The sequence below is a fragment of the Peromyscus eremicus genome, chromosome 14 (assembly GCF_949786415.1).
Source record: "Peromyscus eremicus chromosome 14, PerEre_H2_v1, whole genome shotgun sequence".
Taxonomy (NCBI): Eukaryota; Metazoa; Chordata; class Mammalia; order Rodentia; family Cricetidae; genus Peromyscus; species Peromyscus eremicus.
The window spans coordinates 64829181-64846264 of NC_081430.1; the positions used below are offsets into that span (position 1 = coordinate 64829181).

The 17084-nt window shown below is 42.7% G+C and overlaps 1 protein-coding gene across 1 annotated transcript in view; it reads right to left on the reverse strand.

Annotated features, from left to right (window-relative positions):
- Dnah11 (dynein axonemal heavy chain 11) overlaps nt 1-17084 on the reverse strand; it is a 319597-nt gene that overhangs the window by 82840 nt on the left and 219673 nt on the right. Inside the window, 5 exon segments of the mRNA XM_059279404.1 lie at nt 3441-3575; nt 8057-8158; nt 10462-10644; nt 11292-11435; nt 15212-15325. Of these exon segments, the coding sequence (XP_059135387.1) occupies nt 3441-3575; nt 8057-8158; nt 10462-10644; nt 11292-11435; nt 15212-15325 (678 nt within the window).

A 17084-nucleotide genomic window follows, 5' to 3' on the forward strand; every position in this document is an offset into this window, starting at 1 on the left:
ATCAGGCTACTATGTACTTCCCTCACATCTCTCTTTTCATGCTAAGAAAACCTGCTTTTGAATAAGATGTCAAGGGTCCAACCTCTTACCATAGAGACTGTGGCTGGGTGAGCCAATAATAATCCCATTTCCCAGCTTTCCAGCCTATTTTGCAGGTAGGAGTGGTCAATCTAGCTCTGTAAAGACATTTAAGTGGTAGTCTGCTAGACTACCTTCCAGGAAAGCCAGATGTTTTAGAAAAAGAGAAAATCCCAGATGCCTATGTGCCTCCTTCTCTATGGAGAAATCTGAAATTGTAGTGCCTATCTTGGACAAAATGGGAAGTGTTCGGGGCAATAGGCCATAGGCTGTAGCAGTCATCTCAGAGCAGGAGGCAAAAAGCACGAGGGTCATTGCCCATGTGCCAAGTATGGGGAAGTATGACAAGAGAGAAGGGGTACCTCGTTATTAATTGCCTTAGTGAACACAGCATCTACTCTTAGTAACTTAAAAAATATGTTTAAGACAGTATACACCACGTTTTCCATCAACTCCACCTAAGTGCTTTCCCATGCTACTGCTATATACATTTTCAGGCCAATGCATTTCTAGTAACACGGCCATAGGCTTCTTAGTTCCGTGTTCTCAGTTTGTGTACTTTTAATCATTCATATACTAATATTGACATCCTACTATCCAAGCACCTAATGTACCTTACGCTTAAATAGCATCATTTTACACCATGAAACTTACTTTTTAAAGTACACAATTGAGTTTTTTTTTTGTTTTAATTTTTATTTTGCAATACAATTCAGTTCTACATATCAGCCACAGATTCCCTTGTTCTCCCCCCTCCCGCCCCCCTCACCTTCCCCCCAGCCCGCCCCCCATTCCAATCTCCTCCAGGGCAAAGCCTTCCCCACAGACTGAGATCAACCTGGTGGACTCAGTCCAGGTAGGTCCAGTCCCCTCCTCCCATGCCGAGCCAAGGGACCCTGCATAGGCCCCAGGTTTCAAACAGCCAACTCATGCAATGAGCACAGGACCCGGTCCCACTGCCTGGATGCCTCCCAAACAGATCAGGCCAATCAACTGTCTCACCCACTCAGAGGGCCTGATCCAGTTGGTGACCCCTCAGCCATTGGTTCATATTTCATGTGTTTCCGTTTGTTTGGCTATTTGTCTCTGTGCTTTATCCGACCTTGGTCTCAACAATTCTCGCTCATATAAACCCTCCTCATTCTCGCTAATTGGACTCCCAGAGATCCACCTGGGGCCTAGTCATGGATCTCTGCATCCAGATCCCTCAGTAGTTGGATGAGGTTTCTAGCACGACAATTAGGGTGTTTGGCCATCCCACACAATTGAGTTTTTTGCTGTGGGATGTTCTGTATGGCAAATGTGTTGCTAATTAGTCAATAAATAAAACACTGATTGGCCATTGGCTAGGCAAGAAGTGTAGGCGGGACAAGGAGGAGAATAAAGCTGGGAAGTGGAAGGCTGAGTCAGAGAGACACTGCCAGCCGCCACGATGACAAAAAGCATATGAAGATGCCGGTAAGCCACGAGCCACATGGCAAAGTATAGATGAATGGAAATGGATTAATTTAAGCTGTAAGAACAGTTAGCAAGAAGCCTTCCACGGCCATACAGTTTGTAAGCAATATAAGTCTCTGTGTTTACTTGGTTGGGTCTGAGGCTGTGGGACTGGCAGTTGAGAGAGATTTGCCCTGACCGTGGGCCAGGCAAGAAAACTCTAGCTACAGTTTTTAGTGTATTTGCACACTTTATAACCTTCCCCACTGTAATTTTACACTTTTTTCTTCCCCCTCTCCCCTCCATAACCCTCAGTCATGTCCATCAGAAACAATTCTCTAAGCCCCAGCAATATGTTCTGCCCTTAACAACCACTTTCTGTTTTTACAAGTCTACCTCCTTTGGGAATTTCATATACCTGGGTCTTTGTTTGTTAGCAAGGTATTCTCAAAGTTTATCCATGTTGACAGCATTATATGCATATGTTACATTTTTGTTCATCTACTGATGGAATTTGAGTTCTTTCTAATTTGGAATATTGTAAATATACTTTATATATTATCCAAATTCCCATTTAAGAGACAAGAAAACAAAGTCAAGTGCTTCAAAGACTTGCTTGAAATCATTTAATGTGGCATGACAGAGCAAATAAAATTTGGTACCAATAATTTATTCTCATCAGAGGTCATGCTCTTCAACTGTGCATATTCATACAAGGAAGAGTTAACGAGAATTCCTCCAAGACTTTTATCTGATAGGAAGCCATCCATGTGAGTGTGCCAGTCACTCATAAAAAAAGTGAACATCACAAACATAACCAGTTAAGCTTGATGTAAAAGTATAGTCTGCTAGTGGAAGTCAACGGCAAACTGCCTAGCAGCTGTCCTGAGTTCTATATTCTATCTTAGGGAAAACAGCCAAAGAGAGAGAAGAGAAAAGGAAGAAAAAAATGAGTAGATAACCTACTAGCCAACGTATTTCATCATCTCAAAGTGACTACAAAACAGCTAAACCCTGACAAAATTGGTGTTTTGTTTTGTTTTTTATTAAAACTTCATTATAAAGAACTTGCAAATAAAAAACATGTACTGGAGTTAACCAGAAACAAAGTCTACATATCCCAGTGAACTTCTCTAGAGTTAGAAGAGCCATCCTGAAGCTGTGGAGCTTCATCTTGCATTTCCAGATAATGGACATGAATCATGAAAGAAGATATGAAGCTAGTTGCTGTTGGTTTCTAATTCTGTCATAGATCTTTCCTTTGTTTTGGTGGTAGAGAAGTCTATAAACTTAGTAAATAGTGAAAGAGTAGATATCAATGTCTGTCTTTTCTGACTGGAGACTATGCAGATGTCACACTGAGTTTACTAGCTACATATTAAAAACAAAAATCAGGGCTAGAGAGATGGCTCAGCAGTTAAGAGCACTGGCTGCTCTTCCAGTGGACCTGGGTTCAATTCCTAGCAACCACATGGCAGTTTACAACTGTCTGTAACTACAGTTCCAGGGGATCCAACACCCTCACACAGACATGAATGCAGACAAAACACCAATGCACGTAAAATAAAAAATTACATAAAATCTTTTAAAAAAAATCAACAGATTGATCATTGTTTGCTTCATTTGCAGGGTCCTGTGTTAGCCACCCGAACTTTGAATTTGCTTTGTGGCTGGAGGTAACTTTGAACTCTTGGTTCTCCACTGTCAAGACCCAAATGCTGAGATTATAGGCATACACCTCTGTGCCTGGGTTTATGGTTATTGACATCTTCTGGTAACTTGGATCTTTTAGTCTGAGTAATGATCAAATATTCTCCAGTACTATAAATTCTATGTTTAGTTAATCATTGACAATAAATGATCATAAAATCCAAAGCTGCCAGCCTGAATATTTCAGTGAGAATTTTTAAGAAAAGATAACTTGCCTCAAGTTCGCTCACAAGTCTGTTGGCCAGGTCAATCGTCTTATTGGTTTGATTCACCTCTTCCTGACACCGGACCTTCTCAGCTGTTGCCTTTTCAAATGAAACTGTAAGCCTGCTCAGATTCTGATCCAGATCCTAAAAAAGGAGTCAAAATTAACTTCAGAGGTGTTTTCAGTTAAGATGAACATTACAGCCACTGGAAGATACCTGTTGACACGAAATGATCCCCCTTCTCTCTATTGTCCTTTTACCACATATATTTTAGGGAAGAAAGGAGCCTATGATGATGACCAACGCGTCAGAGCCATCCTACACTGTTTAATAGCCTGCTATATGGCTTTCCCACTTCCTCTCTCTTGGATGGAGTACACAGAGGTACTGAATTGAGTGACATTCCCTAAGACTCAAATACACTGTGAGTGCCAACCCTTTTGTTTTGGTGCGTAAGTCCCAATCCTCCAGTAGTAGCTATATTACTTATTAGTTTAGGGCAGAGACTACCTGACTCTGTAGCACAGACAGGCCTTGATCTCTCAACAGCCCTCTCTCTGCCTCTCAAGTTCTGGGATTATAGGTGTGTGCCTGCCCCGTGCCTGACTCGTTGGTAGATGTACCAATTGTGGAGGTTTTCTTTTGTTTTCCCACCTACTGACTCTCTATTCATTTCACCCAGAACTGAGACAGTGCAGGAAGATATCAGCTACTGCACCTCTTCACACCTCATTGATCTGACTCAACTTGGATTTTCTTCAGATTTGGGTGTTGAGACTCAGACATAATCTGTCATCTTATCAAAAAACTCGAATGTGTCAATGTGGAGGGGGGGTTCATTTAGAGGGAGACCATCTTCAACCATGGATGCAGAAAAGCCAACTAAAGAGTGACAGGATCAAAGGCTCATGTAAGGAGAAGCAAGATGTGCCACCGCCGGTTCTTGAGGGTTTCTAAGAGACGTTCTGGGAGCTTTCTCATCTCTTAAGACTCTTGAGGCCCAACTTTTTGGCTGTATGTAAACTCTTTTAAATCTCATAAACCAAAAAGTGTCAGCTAAGATGTCAGATGGCTATGAGGTACCTCACTGTAGCCATCTTGCTACTTGTACGTTCTAAGGGACCTAAGATTTATAACACTGCTTTTGTAAGTACATGAAAGGTTCTAAGACCTCTTGATAAGCCAAAAAGAGACACTGGATCCCTGGAGCTGGACTCACAGATGGTGGTGAGCTGCTTAGGGTAGATACTAGGAACTGAACTCAGGTCCTCTGGAAGAACAACAAGTTCTTCAAGAACAGCTCTTACCTACTGAGCAATCTTTCCAGACCCTTATTTATTTATTATTCTTTGGGATAAGGTCTCACTATGTTGTGGTGATATATTATGTACCCTAATAAAGCTTGCATGAGGGTCAGAGGACAGAGCCAGCCACTAGATTAAATATAGAGGTCAGGCAGTGGTGGCACACACCTTTAATCTCAGCACTTGAGATTTCATGCCTTTGCTTGGGAAGCACACATGTCTTTAACCCCAGGAAACAATGTCTGGGCGGAGAAAGGTATATAAGGCGTGAGGAGATAGGAACAAAAGGCTCTTTTTGACTGAGGCCTTTTGGGGGAGGACTCAGAGACTTTTAGCCTGAGGATTTGTGGAAACAGGATTAGCTGAGGAGTTGGCCAGGTGAGGTTGGCTATGGCTTGTTCTGCTTCTCTGATCTTTCAGCTTTTACCCAACATCTGGCTCAGGGTTTACTTATTATAAGATCTTTTAAGATCTGAACAACACTACATAGCTCTGGCTGGCCTGGAACTCACTCTGAAAATCAGACTGGCCTTGAACTCACAAAGATCTGCCTGCTTCTGCCTCCCAAATCCTGGAAGCTAAATTTTTATTCTAACAAGCTGAAATAGATCTGTAATGTTTATTTCCATCTTATTTTCCCATAGATCGCGGCTGTCTCCAACTCTAATAAATCTGACCTCATTCTTTCATGTATGTTTTGTGTTGCAGTAGCAATGTAAGTCATGAAATAACTACATCATTAACAAATACATAGTGAGACCCCACCTCAAAAGAACAACAACAAAAAGTTTAGCTTTATAAAATGCTGAAGCCTATGTAAGCTGTAGCATCAGACATATGAATTTGAGAGTTTATAGATTCATGCTACTTCCTGTTAAATTTACTGACTCCTGGGATTGAATTTAAGGATTACTGGGATTGACTACCAGATTTCTGACTCCATCTTAACATGGGTTAGAGAAATCTGTACTTCTACACCAGATCCTAGTGACACATGCTACTACTGGCCTGGGAACACACTGAGAGACACTGCCCTAAAAAGCCTCTGCTGAAGTTTCCTTTATGGTCATCCTTAAGCCTTGTTTAAGATACATGATAGATAGCTGGGAGAAGACTCAGTGGTTAACGCACTTGCTGTGTAAGTGTGAGGACCTGAGTTCAGATGCCCAGCACCCAGGTAAAGTCCCGCACAACAGCACACATTTGTAATCCCACCACTCCCTCATCAAGAGGAGAGACAGCAATCAGACGGACTCTCTGGAAGCTGATGGGCCATACATGCAGCAGCAAATGAGAACAAACAACAACGTAAAAGATGAGGACTGACACCTGGGATTATCCTCTGACCTCCATATATGTGTGCACCAAGGCATGTGTGCACCCGTGTGTGTGTGTGTGTGTGTGTGTGTGTGTGTGTGTGTGTGTGGACACCCCCCAAAGACAGACAAATAGGTAGGTAGGTAGACAGATGATAGATAGATGATAGATGATAGGTAGGATGATAGATGATAGATAGGTAGGTAGGTAGATAGACGACAGACAGACAGACAGATAGATGATAAACAGAAGGACAATCTATCTAGGCCTTGGATAGAAAGTCACCCCAGCTAACTGAGCATGATAACATGAGGAGAGAGAATTCCGTATAGACAGAGGAGGCTGGCTCTCCTCACAGAAGGCAGACTGGGCACCAGGTCACACCAACACTCACTTATCCTCGTTGAGAGGCTGTGGCTTTCATCACAAATGACAGATGAGAAACTGTAGGCTGGAGGGCTTCTGTGAGCTGTCAGTCTGGTGGAGCTTCTCTGTGCTACCCTGCCACCCACCTCACCCTCTCTATGTCCACATTTCTTCCTCCTCCTGCTCTCCACATCTGTCAGCTAGCCGTGACTCCACCTTGGCCCTCCGTCACAACCATTCCTGCCCCAGCTGAGGGGCCCACCAAACCCTCTCTGGTTGCCTTTGAACTTGTCTTTCCTCCTTTAGACATCTTTCCTTCCAACATCCTCTCAGTTGTTGATGGTGTCATTAACCTATTCATTTTTTCCCCAGGCAGATCTAGCTCTTTAGCAGTCAGATAAAATTGAACTTCTGTAGCATGAAAGGCTAAGAAGGCCTTTGCTCATCTTTGCAAATGCCTTTCATCCTCCCCTGCCTTCAACCTTTCCTGTTGTCAGTGTTCCCAGCAAAGTCCCTCTTGGTGCCCTTGCCTATTGTGATTCTTCAAGAGTCCCACAGCCTCTGTCGCTGTTCCTTCATCTCTGCAGGAACGCCTTTCCTGTCCTCATCACTGTGACTCCTAAGCAGCTTTCAAAGGGCACGTCAAGTACACCCTCACTAACCAGGCCTCTAATTTCCCTGGCTCATAGTACTTGGCACCATAGTTGCATTTGGACATGCTTAGAATGTCACGCCACAGGACTGGTGCGCATGTTTATAAAACTAGTAATGGTGATGATATTTATAGCTATAGATGTTCCCCAAGCATTGAGTGTGCAAACTTGACCCCATGCTAAATTCTTAATTTAAATTAATATAAATTATGCCCTTAAGCATTGCAATTTACTTAAGATGCTATTATTATACAGGTTGAGAGTGCCTATAAGATTTGAGGGTATCTCAGGTATTTGAATACTTATACAGATTTTACAGGTTAAACATTGCTGATTTAAAACATCGGATATCCAAAATGCTCCATTTGAATCATCATGGCAGCGCCGAAAAAGTGTTGGACCTTGAAGCATTTGGATTTTGATTAAAGGGTTCTTGGATTGTACTCAGTCACAAATGAGAAAACCTCTGTCAACAGAGGTTAATCAACTTGTGTAGGTGAAATTTTTTTTTTTTTTTTTTTTTTTTTTTTGGTTTTTCAAGACAGGGTTTCTCTGTGTAGCTTTGCGCCTTTCCTGGAACTCACTTGGTAGCCCAGGCTGGCCTCGAACTCACAGAGATCCGCCTGGCTCTGCCTCCCGAGTGCTGGGATTAAAGGCTTGCGCCACCACCACCCGGCTGTAGGTGAAATTGTAAACAACGGGCCCAGCCCAGTAAATCTGGCTCCAGGGACTTGATTTCAGTTTCTTTGTTCCTTCTACTCGACTGGGAAACCTATTAAAGTATAGGAACAAATGATGCTTGTGTGAGTCCAGCACACAGAGAATAGAAATGTCTACAAGGTTAGTATGTCAGTAAATGCACTCATCAAAGACCAAGTTCTTTTCTGTTTGCTAAAGTGCAGGTGTAGCAATGTGTACAGGTGGGATCCTAAGGCCCGCACAGGAACCTCCTCAGGGGCATGCCAGTTTTCTAGGTGACACTTACCACAAGCTTCTTCCTTATAGCCTCCAGCTTTTCAGTAGCTGCAGCCAGATCTAAGTTTGTTTGGGCCAGTGCCTGGCGTTTTGGCTCCACATCGCAGTAAACCTGAAAATCCACGCGGGGCTCATTCAGAGGCAATGCAGATGCAGAGAGAACAGTAACCTTCCCATGCCGCACTCCACAGGAAATCTCCAGGGTGGAGAGCAGAGAGCTCTTTGTTTCTTTGCCATTTACTACCTCGGCTGACACAGCCTTATGTGCTCTCTGCTTCTCCATTACTCATTTATTCTAGACTTTAGAGAGATAAGTACTTGCATTAAATGTTATATAAGTCCAATACCACCAATACACTAAAATCAGTATGTCCTAAAATGATTAACCCCCACTGGAGCTATCTAACCAAGCAGAGGTGAGATCTCACCCAAGAGGTAGAGAGCTGAGGGTAGAGATATTCTCTGAATGAAAGGGCACAAAGAGATATCCCACACCTTACTAACCACACACTTCACTTTCCGTTTTGAGCTCCTGACTACATCAAGTATATTGTTTGAATGGGTGGTTGGAGAGTCGAGGTGGATCAAATGCTATTTCCTAGGCTATAGAGAAACAGCACAATGCAGCTCTAAATTCATCTGCCCACCCTGGGAACAACTGAACTCAGCACTCAGGTACTGAAATGTTGAGAGAGGCCATAAATCTACCATGATCCATCTAAACTCTCTGTGAAAGTTTCCGTGAGGGGAGAAACAGCAGTCAAGGCCTACTTCCACAGGCCCCACACTATGGAAGATACAGCCAGAGTTTATGATGATAATTTGGGGAATGACTGTATGATTGGCTTTTACTCTGTAATTTGGAATCTGAATATGACATACAACTTTCCACAGCAAAGTGAATGAGCTTTTCAGAGTCCAGGTCACACACAATTCCTTCTTAGTATCTCGTATTGTGAGAAGGGTTGGAGACACGATTGGCAGGTGATAAATAGTGGATAAATAAATGACTAAATGAATTTTTACATTTTCCCAAAGTACAAAAGGCAAAATTAATGTCATTTAAACACCAAAACAGTTATTTTTTCATCTCACTGTATCTATAATATAGATGTTAATAAAATGTTTACCTCAACAGTAGGGCTTCATTTAATTCAATATGAGTTCAGACTTGCAGATTTTTCAGGTCAACATAAAATGATTTTTTAAATATATGTAAACCAGTTGCCACTTAAAAGAAGTGATTTAAAGTGCTGAAACTAGCTAGCCACCCTTCCCTACAAAAGTGATGCTCTCCAACATATTATCTTCCTGTTTAGAATTATTTTAATTCTGACACACTATCTCTCATTCTGAGGATTATATGCCTTTCTTCCAAAAACTAAGTCATAAATAACTTCACATTTTTTGCTTATACAAAAGTTAACCTGATAGGAGAGACGGTCTCATCCTGCTACGGACTCTGCCTTCTATAATACTGACCTGCCATGCAAGAAATGCCCCCTGGGCAGTCAGTGTCATGAATCAGGAGGAAGCCATTATTACTTTCTGAGTGGACATAAGGCCCACTCTACAGGAGGGAACATGTGCTGGGACTGTAAATTTGGGTAAAATCCTGTGGCTAGGGAGGTTCCAGGCGAGAGGGAAAGAAACTACCACTGTTGTTTTGCTATGGATAGACAGCTAAACTATCTTCTCAATAGTCTTGTTTATGCCCATGGACTAGTACTGCTCAGCCTAGACCATAGAAACTTCTGCTTATTGGGAAATGGTGATGGCAGAGATTCATAAATGGTCAAAGTGCTGAGAATAAGTGACTGCCTATAAATAAGACATCTATCTTACCCCCTCCGAGGCCTAGGGGACACTATAGAAAGAATGCAAAGGCTAGAGATGGGAGGGATGCTATGAAATGCCGTCTTTGGATAGGACGAGGTCATGGCACTCAGGCACTCTGAGCAGTTGTAGATTCTGTAGGAGACAGGCCCAGGATTGGGCCATTCAAGATTCTCCCATGGATGGAGGAGCAGGTCATGAGGCTCCACCCCTCCTAGACCTACCTAGCTACGGTTGCCAGGTAAGGGGTGTCACTTTCTTCAGTAATGTAACAACTGGTTAAGTTGCCCATGCTTTAGTAAACAGTCTCCCCAAACTTGTGTTCATACAAACAACCCCCAATTAAACTCAGTGAGTCAAATTTTTTTTTTTCTGAAGACATGAAAGAGGGGAACTAGCTGAGAAGGGAAGGAGATCAAGAGGAGTGGGGAGGAGATAAGAGAGGGTAATGGGGGTTGAATAGGACCACAATACATTGTGTATGTAGATGCAATTGTCAAAAGAGAGAAACAGCTTTAGAAATCCATCTTCATAGCCCTTGGTGGACAGTACCCAAAACCATTGGATAAAGACTGATACCTCATAAAATTTAATGATGTTGATGACCCAGGCACAGAGACCAGCTGCTGCAAAAGACTTGGTCCGAATCAGGTTTGGATTAAACTCTGGGTCTTTCAAATATTGTTCATTCACTACTTTTAGACAGTTCTCTGGAATGTGCTCTTTGTCGTAGTTAATTAACGCTTGTAGGAAATCATCAACCTGTAAAGCAAAAGGACTTACTGCAATGAGCCTGTTCTGGCTGCAGAGAAAATTCCAAGATCAAAAGTTAAAATCAGCTTTTAGGACCCGCATTACAAAGGCACAATTGGCAAGCTGCATTTATCCCACTGCTTGGCTTTTTCAGTCTTTACAGTGTGAAGTTAGAATTAGCAATGGACACTTTTAAAACCTCTTCTTCCCAGGGTAAAATATTCTGTGCCAGCACAGGAGGTGCTCACGGTTTGAAGAAAAGAAAGACAGGGAAAAAAAAGCAAAAACACATACCCCAATGCCCCTCCGCTTCACCTTCTTGTACATTAGTAACATTTTTCCAGCCTAAGAAATCCATGTAATTTTCTCCCTCCTACACTTAGCCGCTTTCATAATTTTGCAAATAATTAGCAACCTTCCACCTGCTGCTGGCATTTACTTAGGTACACCACGACTCCATGCTAACCTCCAACTTGGCCAGTAAAAGCTAGGTTACAGTCTAAGGAACAGTGGCTGCTGACATTGACCAGCTATGGAGATGGTGTCTTTTGACTTAAAATTGACTTAGACATCTTTTGCTGTCCAGCACATCTGTAGTAATGAGAATGCTATGGAAGTCATTGAGATTTTCTTTCTGTCACTTTGGCCTGTATTACCTTTCCCATGAAGATTCTAGCTGCTTTCCAACTTCGGTCTTTTGGCACTCTGCCACGGGGGGCCAGAAGGACCATTACAGCAGCAGTTACATTGGTAACAGCATTTGGGGGGTTGGGGAAGGCTTTCAGCTCGGTGAGGTTCACCTGAAACAAAGCAGGAATACTGACACTCAAGACGAGGGGCTCTGGGAGGCACTCGGTTTCCAGGCTAGCGTTCAGCCCTCCACTTCCTGACAGTTTCTTGCAGGCTGGGATATCTAACTTGGGATTATAGGGGTCCCGGTTCTGCCTGGACACTTCTCTGATAATTCTGGAAACATCCCTGAAATTTTGTTGCTTCTAAGAAAAGAAAGATAAAATAAAAGAACAATCCTGCTGAGCCCCAGTACACAAGCCAGGAGACTTTGTGCATGCATAGGGTGTATGGATTCTATCCCACTATGTAATGTACTTGTATTTTAACCAGGCTCTCCCTGTAAATGTCATTCTCTAGGTCAGTGTGTCTTAATTCTGTTTTTCTGCTTTAAATGTGTAAGTACAGACATCACTTCCTTAAACCACAGTGAATCTCAACTGGGAGGGGTCCATGGATGCTGAAATGTCTTTCCGACTGCTTAATTCCCTTGGTGCAGAACACTGACTGTTGACAATGGATTTGGTGGTTAAATTATAGTAAGAGGGAGGGGAGATACTCTGGGGCAGGAAGTGGTACTTATTAGAAGTACATGTAGTTCCATAATGTATGATTTAAAAGCAAAACCAAATGCGATTCTGCTCCTTTACTCAAAACCATCTATTTATACAAAGAATAGAATGGGCGCTGAAGCCAGAGCAGAGTGCAATGAATGCTGTGATCTGTTAACTAGAGTTTTTCATCCCTCAGACACACCCCAGTTCTACACTGTAGGTGATACTGGCTTTTTGTTTGATGGAACCCAAAGAATGTCGGGTCTCAGGGTATCCAAATATCTAGAAATGAACTCAAACTGGACTATTGGAGGATTTCTGGCAGTTAGATAAAAGCAAGCATTCCTTAGAACTTATGAAAACGGTTCCCATGTGCCAAAAGGAGTCATTTTCCTTACCTCTGGCAGAAGGGATATATGGCTAACTGCGGTTGCATATCAAAGCCCATGCCAGCCTCTGGGCTCCCTCAGTATCACAAGTACTGATTAAGCATCTCTAAGCCTCCAAGATAGCCTGCTGGCTTCTCACCTCCCCAGGCTCCCCACCTCCCCAGGCTCCCCGCCTCCCCAGGCTTCCCTCCTCCCAGATACCTGCTTTGTTCTCTTTCTAAAGGCTGGTTTCCTTCTTCTGCTGCCAGCTCACTATGCTTTCTCTGTTCTCAATCTCTGGTTGTTCTCTCTCTCTCTCACAGAGCCCTGGTCCTGTTCACTCTGCAGGGGACATTCAGTCTATGTCTTTCTCTCCCTGCTCTGGGCTCTGGCTGTTCTCTCTTGCTCTCATATTTACAATAAAAACCTTAACCAAATCACGGAGTGGTCATGTTGGCAATTTCTTTAGTGCATTCTCTCACACACATAGAGTAAACTTATTTTGAGAAAAAATTTGCAAATTTAGGGGAAGACAGAAAGAAATAAACACTCTATCAGTCAGAGGTAATCAGTTACTTTTCTACTATTTTTACTTCGGTTATTTTATAATTTCTATCAATGTATATGACTGTTCTGTTCAAACAAATGAGTCATGGGTGTGTTTTACTTACTGTGAACATTTTCAAATTTGTTCACTGATATTTAACAATATCATTTTAGGGCAGTAGAATAAGCATGCAATAATCTCTCAAGGCACAATTACATTCTTAACTTTTCAGTTTTATGATAATACTACAAAACTCTTAACAAGGTTCTTGTTTTTGATCAAAATTATCTATGGTGATATTTTATTTGTACTGAAATGTGATTTTATTTGTATGTTATAAACAAAGTTGCCTGGGGGTCAGAGCTAATAGCAAGCCATAGCAGAGCTGGGCATTCGTGGTGCACGCCTTTAATCCCAGCTCTTGGGAGGCAGAGCTAGGCAGATCTCTGTGTGTTCAAGGATACAGTCAGCATGGAGACACACACCTTTAATCTCAATACCAACCATAGAAGACCTGGAGGTCTGTACAGACGGGCAGTGACGAGGAGGTCATGTGGTTGGATTTACAACCAATGAGAAGGCAGAACAGAAAGTCTATATAAAGACAAACACACAGGAAGTAGGTCTCTTTCAGAGAGGTCTCTTGGCTGAAGAGGATAGCTGCAGCAGTGAAGGGTCAGGCTCTTAGCTCTGACCTCTTGGGCTTTCATCTTTGCATTGGTTCTGTGTTTATTTAATAAGATGGTTACTTCTACAATTATCTTCTAAAAAACAAAGGACGCAGAAAGGAACTGAGGATTTTCTTGGAAAGGCAGTGAAGTCAGGACATGATTATCTGCAGGCTTTAAACATAACCCCGCCCACAGTCTCCCTTGCAACACCTTGTGGTAAACACGGATAACTTCTCAGGATGCTCCATGAGATCTTACTCTAGGGCAAAGCTGGGGAAATGGTGGGGATCTTGGGATCTTTGCTCCACCACTGACACTATGAGGGGGTCTTACCGATTTTTTATATTTGAGAGGAGATAAAGAACCCGTTAATAGTTCTCAAAGTAGCACATGATGTAAAAGGCTGGAGCCATCTACTCATCAGGCTGCTTCCTAGAAGGCGAGGGAGCTGACTCCCCAGTGCTACCAATATTTAGGAGGCTATCCCCGTGGGATGCAGCAGGACAACAGGTACTAATAGGTACTTTGAATGTTACTAATTCTTGCTCTATTTTCCCCTTGCTCTCATTATAATTTAATCTCTAATTGCATCGTCAATGAGTCAGTGCGCTACACTAAGGGAATTAGGCAGTCAGAAAGACATTTCAGCATCCATGGACCCCTCCCAGTTGAGATTCACTGTGGTTTAAGGAGATGTCTTATACTTACACATTTAAAGCAGAAAAACAGAATTAAGACACTCTGACCTAGAGAATGATATGGGTGGGAAAAGAATCGGAACTATAAAGATGACTGATAGGAATTCCAGCCACGCCCCCATGGTCACATGTGTACTGGCGGGACATTTAGTCATTTCTGCCTAGTCATCATGAGCTATGTGCATGGAGTAACAATGTGGGCCTGTGTGCCCATGTGCAGGGTTGCTGTGGGATGGTCTGTATGTCAAATGTGTTGCTCTGATTGGTTAGTAAATAAAACACTGATTGGCCAGTAGCCAGGCAGGAAGGATAGGCGGGACAAGCAGAGAAGAGAATTCTGGGAAGTGGAAGGCTGAGTGAGAGAGACACTGCCAGGCGCCGCCATGACAAGCCGCATGTGAAGATGCCGGTAAGCCACGAGCCATGTGACAAGGTATAGATTAATAGAAATGGATTAACTTAAGCTGTAAGAACAGTTAGCAAGAAGCCTGCCACGGCCATACAGTTTGTAACCAATATAAGTCTCTGTGTTTACTTGGTTGGGTCTGAGTGGCTGTGGGACCAGCAGGTGAGAGAGATTTGTCCTGACTGTGGGCCAGGCAGGAAAACTCTAGCTACACAGGGTGGTCCTTAAAAGCAGGCCCCATCCCCCCAAGCCACCCACTTCTCCCACATGTGTCCTTTCAGCAGGCCTGATCATATCTATCCCTTTCTCCTTGTCTTAATATAACTCTTGTTAGTGGATTCTGTCGTGTTTGGTGACTTTTCCTCGCAGGGTAGGAGTGCCACTAAAAACCATCAATGACCTCAAAGGTTTGTTAAATGTTGATATGCTGTGTCATTTTGTAAGGCTTTGTGGCTACATGAGCCATCCACTCTATCCCATTATTCAAACTCTCATAACCTTTGACTATTTAAAAAAATCCCACCAGTCAAGAAGCTAGTTTACCCTGTTGAGTGTATTGAGTGCAGCCGTGGCAGCCACCAGTGCAGGCTCAGCCTTGAGTAAATCAGCCTCACACTCTCTCTGCTTCTGGGATACTTCGGTTTGAATGGCGGCCACCTAATTAGAGAGGATAATTAGAGAGGAAAAGACCCTTAACCCCCCACCCCCATTATTATCTCAGAGCTCTCCAGCACAAAGCATGGACTGACTTGGATGCATTTTTAGGCAACACATTAGTCTATATTTTCAACAGGTGAGTAATTTCCCATCAGCACAGTATGTTCAGAGAGCTTTTTAAAGCAAATACGCAATGATAAACTTAAAACCAAACAGATTTAATACCAAAGTGCCCCCAAAGAGCTTCTAGTCATTTGATTATAAGATGCCACAAATAATTAAACAAAACAAAAAATAAACAAACAAAAAAACAAGAGTAAGCAGTCATCTTTCTGTTTTCTACTTTTCTTTTTAGATTTACCCTAACCTTATTGTTCCTTCCATTAAGAGGTAATCCAGGCTGGACCAGGAAGCTGGTCCACGGAGCATTTTAGAATTCTCTGTCTAATTATTGCCAGTGTTTGTTTAGCAGCCCTGGTAGCCATTAAAATATAGGCAAGAGCCAGGGAGATGGCTCAGTTAGTGTAATGCTTGCTCATAAGCATACGGCCCTGAGTTTGATTCTCACAACCCATACAGAAGAGCCAAACAGGGTGGCATGTACTTGTAATCCTATCACTGGGGAGTGGAAACATGATCCCTGTGGTTCACAGGCCAGTGAACCAGTGAGCTTGAAGCCAGTGAGAGACCCTGTTTCAAAATCAAGACGGTGACTCCTAAGATATGACATATAAGGATGGCCTCTAGCCTCCAATACATGCGCATGTTCACACTAGCACACATTTATCTGTATACATATAAACACATGTACGCACACACACAAACATATGTGAAGCTCTTTTGTTCAAAACAGAAAATCCATTGTTCTGTGGTCATGGGTTGCATGCTTCACCAGACAGAATTTATATCTATATCATCTATGTCTATATCTATATCTGTCTATCAATAGATAGAGAGAGAGAGAAAGAGATTAACTAGTGGCTTCTCCAAATAAGAAGCCACTGATACACCCAAGTGTTTCACAGGTAACTCAACACCCTGACACCCACTCTCCTGCTGTCTGTCCTCTTGACAGACCTCTGCAGCAGCCTCCCTGTATCTATAAGCCACTCTACCTCCCTACGGGAAGCCGTGCTGGTAACTGGAACTAACCCAGTATGCAAGGCTAGAGTTCTATCTCCCCCCTCACAGAATGCTACAGAATTTTAATGCCAAGTAAGAGTGAATTTTTATCCCCAGCAGGTTTGTGTTTCAAGCTGTGGCACTGGGCACCAAGATCAAGTCCTGGTGGAATAGTTCTTGGGGTGAGAGTGATTGTGAAATATAAAGTTGGAACAAAAGTGCATTGCTTCAGATGTGTTTGGAATGAACAGGTTCAACCACACCATCAAATTAAACATGGTTCACAACAAATTATGTTGTCTGCTGCGGTTTTATTAGTAGTAATTAGCCTTCTCCTGATTAACCATTATTTTGCTGTGTACTGTACCTTTTATGAACATAATTGGTTCAGGGTAGATACTCGATCTCCTGCTAACACACACACAGCCGCTGCTGACATAAATGAGAAAACTCTGCATGCTTACTAAGAACTCCTCCAAAACCACACCCCCAGAACAGTCCCAAAGTGGACCATGGAGATTCTAAACACACACTGACAGTGTGTTAGGGATACTATCACAGATAAGAATGTCTATGAGGGGTATCTCTGGCCCATTTGTCTCACATAAAGACACAGAGAGTTTACTGATGTCCCTTA